This window comes from Carassius auratus, unplaced genomic scaffold (genome assembly GCF_003368295.1).
Source record: "Carassius auratus strain Wakin unplaced genomic scaffold, ASM336829v1 scaf_tig00216072, whole genome shotgun sequence".
In the NCBI taxonomy this organism is placed as follows: Eukaryota; Metazoa; Chordata; class Actinopteri; order Cypriniformes; family Cyprinidae; genus Carassius; species Carassius auratus.
In genome coordinates, this window is record NW_020528393.1 from 61,338 (window position 1) to 67,440 (window position 6,103).

At 35.8% G+C, this 6,103-nt stretch overlaps 1 protein-coding gene across 1 annotated transcript in view; it reads left to right on the forward strand.

Annotated features, from left to right (window-relative positions):
* Positions 1 to 5,467, forward strand: part of LOC113097031 (NACHT, LRR and PYD domains-containing protein 12-like) — a 52,443-nt gene extending 46,976 nt beyond the window's left edge. The window contains exons 16-21 of the mRNA XM_026262266.1: positions 4 to 174; positions 550 to 723; positions 941 to 1,114; positions 2,182 to 2,343; positions 3,537 to 3,633; positions 4,949 to 5,467. Of these exons, the coding sequence (XP_026118051.1) occupies positions 4 to 174; positions 550 to 723; positions 941 to 1,114; positions 2,182 to 2,343; positions 3,537 to 3,606 (751 nt within the window). The 3' untranslated portion in view covers positions 3,607 to 3,633; positions 4,949 to 5,467. The remainder of the gene's footprint in view (positions 1 to 3; positions 175 to 549; positions 724 to 940; positions 1,115 to 2,181; positions 2,344 to 3,536; positions 3,634 to 4,948) is intronic.
* The last annotated feature ends 636 nt before the right edge of the window (positions 5,468 to 6,103 follow it).

A 6,103-nucleotide genomic window follows, 5' to 3' on the forward strand; every position in this document is an offset into this window, starting at 1 on the left:
CAGGTTTTTGAGTCAGGATGCAGAAAGGGTTTCTGAATATGTTCCTGGACTTGTGGGTAAAAACCTGTTGCTGGTAAAAGAGTTGAATCTGAGTGATGTTAAACTAGGAGACACACGAGTGAATCAGATCGCTGCTCTACTGCGGGATAAACACTGTAAACTCAACACGGTGATGTGAGTATTTTACATGGTTTAGTATTGTAACTTTCAGTAGTGTAAACCGCATATTAACCAAAACACAATATAATGAAAAAGATGACAAATTACTGTCAGATATGTTATATCTGGATCATCTTGCCTGTGCCAGAAATGTAAAACTAGCCGAATTCTGACCTATAGCTTTAATTTGCAGGAGTACTGCATGTTATTACTTAGCTGAACTTCTCTATCCACCATAATGTGGTTTGATATCCAAATATAGATATTATTATTTCTGTAACTTAAGACAGCACTAGATTCAAAACTGAAAACATAGATAGGCTATCTAAAAATAAATCTATAAAAAATAAATCAGTTCTGATTCAATGTCTGTTCTCTCTCTGTCTTCAGTCTGTGTGGATGCAGTATTACAGAGAAACAGTGTCTCACCCTGACTTCAGCTCTGAAATCAAACCCATCACACCTGAGAGAACTGGACCTCAGTGGAAATAAACTAGGAGACTCTGAAGTGAAAAACATCAGTGATCTACTGATGAACCCAAAATGCAAGCTGGAAATACTCAAGTATGCAACTTTATGCTGTATAGAAGTTACAGTGTGATTAAAGTTTATAATTCTGTTGGCTATTTGAAACCATTTGAGCCAAAAATAATAGTGTTTATAACACTACAGCGTCTTGAATTTGCCTTTTAGTTTATACTAGCTGTTTTTAATTACATGCTGTAGCACTTCAGTAAGGTGGTCATTGTAGATTAACCCACTTTCCTTTTTCTGTCTTCAGTTTGTGTAAATGCAGTATTACAGAGAAATATTGTCTCAGCTTGACTTCAGCTCTGAAATCAAACCCATCACACCTGAGAGAGCTGGACCTCAGTGTGAATCAGATTAATAAGACAGGGGTGAATCACTTGTGTGACGTACTGAAGGATTCACACTGTAAACTGGAGAGATTGAGGTGAGGAACATTTGCATACAAGACAAAATAAATGTTTGTGGTATTTAAATGAATGAGATTGAAGAGGGTTTTTTTTTTTGTCTCATTGTTCCGAATTTAGCTTCAGAGGTTGTGAAATTACAGATGAAGGATGTTCAGCTCTGACTTCAGCTCTGAAATCAAACCAATCACACCTGAGAGAGCTGGACCTCAGTGGAAATCAACTAGGAGACTCTGGAGTGAAAAACATCAGTGACCTACTGATGAACCCACACTGCAAACTTGGAAAACTAGCGTTAGTAACATTCCATGCTACAAAATAGTAACTTCCTCATTAGTCATATGGTCATAATAGCTAATGCCCAGAAACTTTAGACAGCATTGAATTTCCACAGCCTGAGTTGTCTTCTCTAGTTCATCTGTCAGTGTCCATGATTTACATACAGGAAGAAAAAAATAACTGGAACATGAATATGCCTAGATTTAATTTAAGGGTGATGTTCTTGTCCCTTTATATTGGCTTTAGTCTTTAAGTGCTATTGTAGTCTGGGCTATCCTGGCCATAATTTCTGGTTTGGATCTCTAATCAGATATCAGAGGTATTTGAATTGAGACACTGATCCCAGGCACTGGTTCTGGATGGTTTGGGACAATCAAATCATGAAATAATACCCAAGGTTTAATGATGTATGACACGTGTACTCAAAGATCTGAGCTATTTTTTTTTTTCTTTTTTTTTTTTTTTTGTCTTCAGTCTGTGTAAATGCAGTATTACAGAGAAACAGTGTCTCATCCTGACTTCAGCTCTGTGTTCAAACCCATCACACCTGAGAGAACTGAACCTCAGTGGAAATAAAATAGAAAACACAGGAGTGAATCACTTATGTGACGTACTGAAGAATACAGCCTGTAAACTGGAGAGACTGAGGTGAGGAGCTCTGTATATTAGAGTCAAAATGAATAACAATCAGTTTAAAACAAGATATTTTATACTCAGTATTTTGTGAAGAGCCTGAATTTACAGTGTATTTATAGAAAGTTGTTTATTATTGATATTTCTCTTTCTCTGTCTGTCTGACTCTGTCTAGTCTAAATGACTGCAGCATTACAGATGTTGCTTGTTTGGCTCAGTCTTTGGATAAGAAGACATCATTACGTTTTCTAAAAGAGCTTGATCTGAGTAACAATACAATAGGAAACTCAAAGAAGCAGCTCACTGAGGTGCTAAAAGAATCAGGCTGTGAACTGAGGTGAGTAAACAGCACTTTGTGGGATTAAAGAGATCTACCTATACCTCATACATAGAAAGTCTTCCAAATATTTGTGAAAGGAACATGTTCATTAATCTTGATTAAATCGAGTTCTTGTGTCAGAACAACAATTTAAAATGAATTCGCCTGTTTCACCAAACTAGTAAAGCACAAACCTTGCCCCACAGCTAATTTCATTCAATCCACAGTCACCTGTCAAAATAATTTTGACTTCAGAAAAAATAATAGATGTATTCAGTCATGACAAACAGTAATGCTATCAGGATCTTCTATCAAGGCAATAATAATGGAAATGTTTGGTTTAGGTTTGGGTGTTAGTATTTGTTTAATCTTTGTTAAATAACACTGCAACTGACATAAAATCAGAGTCAAATCATTGAATCAGGCTGGGTTTGTGCTAAACTGGTATGAGGGAAATCACTTGATTAATAAAATGTTGAACACAAAGAAGGTCAGGATAGAAACCATGCAACTAATATACTATAAATAGCTTTATTAAATGTTTTAACAGAAGAAATCATTGTACTGAAGATAGACTGATAATTGTGGGCCGACTGTAGGAAAATGCTGCACTCCTGGTAAAATCAGTGCAGATACTAGGCTCAGCTCACAGTCGTCCACCATCACATGATCAATGTTTCTGTCTTTTCAGTCATGTTCAATATCATTTATTTTACTTTCAGTTACTGTACATTAGAAATCCCCAACACACAAATAGACTCCTTTGTCTAATTAAGTGCATGCTCCTGAGATCACATGTGCTAATAAATAACTTTTCATGTTCCGGCTTAGAGAGTTTTGAGTTCACAAGAGTCGTTTTTATTAGAAGTAACATGTTTTTGCTCCTTGACATTTATCATATGTGACTGTGGGAAACTGTGGGATGTAATATCTGTTTTATTCCTAATTTGTTGGAATAAATGTAAACCATACACTCATCCTTGTCTTTTCCCTTACAAAGACTGGATTTATAGATCTTTTTATAGTCACAATAACATAAAGACAGAAGTGTATGAATGTTATTTGAATCAGTCACTAGTCTGATCACAGCAATATTAATGTTAGTGTAATCTGTTATTCTGCCATTACTTTTCTACAAAAATGTGGTAACGAATTTGCAACTTGTTACAGCCAACACTGATTTTTTTCTGTTATCCGATTCCTTCTTACAGACTAGACCGTGAAAGCTTGCTCATAACTGGTCTAAAACGCATTGGTGGATGGTTTGGGTATTCAAGATGATGTACAAACAGAACCCTTCAACTACAGGTAAGAGATCCTCAGAAGAGCCTCACTATAGTACTGTGTCTATGAAGATAAAGTAATATGTGTGATGTGAAGTTTGTTCAGCATAATCTACAATGTACATAATGTATTCTTTATCTCTATGAGTTTTGTCTTTAAAAAACAGCACTGTGTAAGTTTGATAGGACATTTAAGCAACTTTAAAGGACTAGTTCACTTCTAGAATAAAAAAAATCCTGATAATTTACTCTAAAAACTAGTTTTTTTGAGGAAAGCATTTCAGGATTTTCACCATAAAGTGGACTTCAGTGGTGATCAAAGGGTTGAAAGTCCTGATTGCAGTTTCAGTGCAGGTTCAAAGGGCTCTACATGATCCAAGCCGAGGAATAAGGGTCTTATCTAGTGACACCATTGGTCATTGTCTAAAAAAAAATAAAAAATGAGTAAATTCATATGCTACTTTTTAACCACAAATGTTTATCTTACACTGGCTCTACTTCACGTATTATGTAATCACGTTGGAAAAGTTACTCAAAGTACCAACCCAGTGTTTATAATGTGATTGTGCAAAGAAAGTCAAACCCCCATTACAAAAAAAGTAAAACAATGATGTCAGATGATTTTGAAGTTGGAGGAGAAAATGAGATGGAGTATTTTGCCCTACCTTTCTGAACTGAACTACACAGACAAAGAACTAACCAAGTGTGACTGTATGCGCATCACAGATCTAGTGCGAGACAAACATTTGTGATTAAAAAGTAAAAAAAATAAAAATAAAAAAAAATAATGTTTTTTTTTAGAAAATGACTGATCATTCCACTAGCTAAGACCTTTATTCCTCGGCTGCGATCCATGTCGAGCTCTTTGAAGCTAAACTAGAACACAAGGAACGTGAGGAAACTGGGTGACGGAAAGTAAGGACTCCATGAAACAAACAGGCAGGGTAAATAGGCAGGGTAATGACTATGAAGTGAAGACATCTGAGTGCAATTAACAGGAGTGCAATTACTTTGATGAAGGGACAAGGCCTTGTGGGAATTGTAGTGCCTGAGGTGAGAACTAGTGGACAGCCGGGGAAACACAGACCAGACACCGTGACACATGGTGCTGAGTAAATGAACAGGACACTTTTATTCTGGAAGTGAACTAGTCCTTTAAATTGGCCTGTTTTAACTAATGTAGAGGTTATTTTACAAGCTTTTATTAGTTACTTTTTTATTATTATTAGGTTTAGACCTTCACATTAGACATTTGATTTGTTTTAATGAAACTAAGCTTATGTGAAATTACAGCTGTTGGTTTAGTGTTAATACAAATGGTCATTTTGTTTTATTTACAGGTTGATCAGAGAACAGATGTGTACAGTAAACAGGGGACTGGATCTTTAGTATAAATTCTTCATGAGTCATGTAGTGGACAATAGGATGGTAACACTTAAAATACACCTTCCACTCAACAATGAGGAAAGTTTCATGTCAATGTGATCAGGTTTATGTGGACAGTCAGGCAGTTTCCACCTAGTAATAGGATGCATTTCAAATGTGTCTCAGTTCAAACTTTGTCAAGACTCTCTCTTCTTGTTTCTTCCCCTCTACATCACTTTCACAGCAGTGCTAAGTGCTGTGTGTTAACAGTGCATAATACATAATGTTCATTTATTCAACAATCCTCCTTTATTGTATTTACAGTGTAAAGGGGAAATTCATTAGCTGGTGTGCCAATGTAATTCATAACTGGATACCAATGCTTTGAAATTGAATATGAATTGATATGGAATGTATTTCTATGTATTTCTATGTAAATAAATACTTTATACAAAGTTTTATGCACAGATGCAGCATTGACTTTAAACATTTGGTACAAGACCTGTATGCGACTGAGTATTTAGTGGATTCTTCTGGAGACTAAAGACTAAGAATTTTTAACTTGACACTGTTGTATCTATTATTTAGCGTGTCTCATTGTTATTTATAATTTTATTAAATGGTCAAATGTTATAGTAATTATAGCACTGTAAGCGATTTAATTCTGGAACTGGGCATCGATAAAACTAATGTCTGACCAGTTTTCATTATCAGTATATCGTATTTAGACATTAACATGAGCTATATGTGGCAGTAGGGTACATGCTTTAAAGTAGGAGAAAAATTTGTAGGATGTTTTTAAATTTCTGCGTAGAGTTATATTTAACATCCCTAGGATGTATATTTTTAAATATGAATTGTTAAGGTATGTTTTCCCCAACCTTTGGGGGTGTGGTTATGTTTTGTGTGTGTGTGTGTGTGTGTGTGTGTGTGTGTGATCTCTCTCATTCTCTGATTGATTAGCAGTATAAATTACTCACAGGTGGTGCTCATCAGAGTGTGTTGCAGAAAGTGTTGCTACAAGAGTGAACAGCGCTTGACAAAGCTCACTTCTCCCCTGCTCCAGACCCGTGTTGTGTTCCTTGGTGGTGGTGCAAAGTTAAAATGGTTGTCGGTCAAGTGTTAAGACC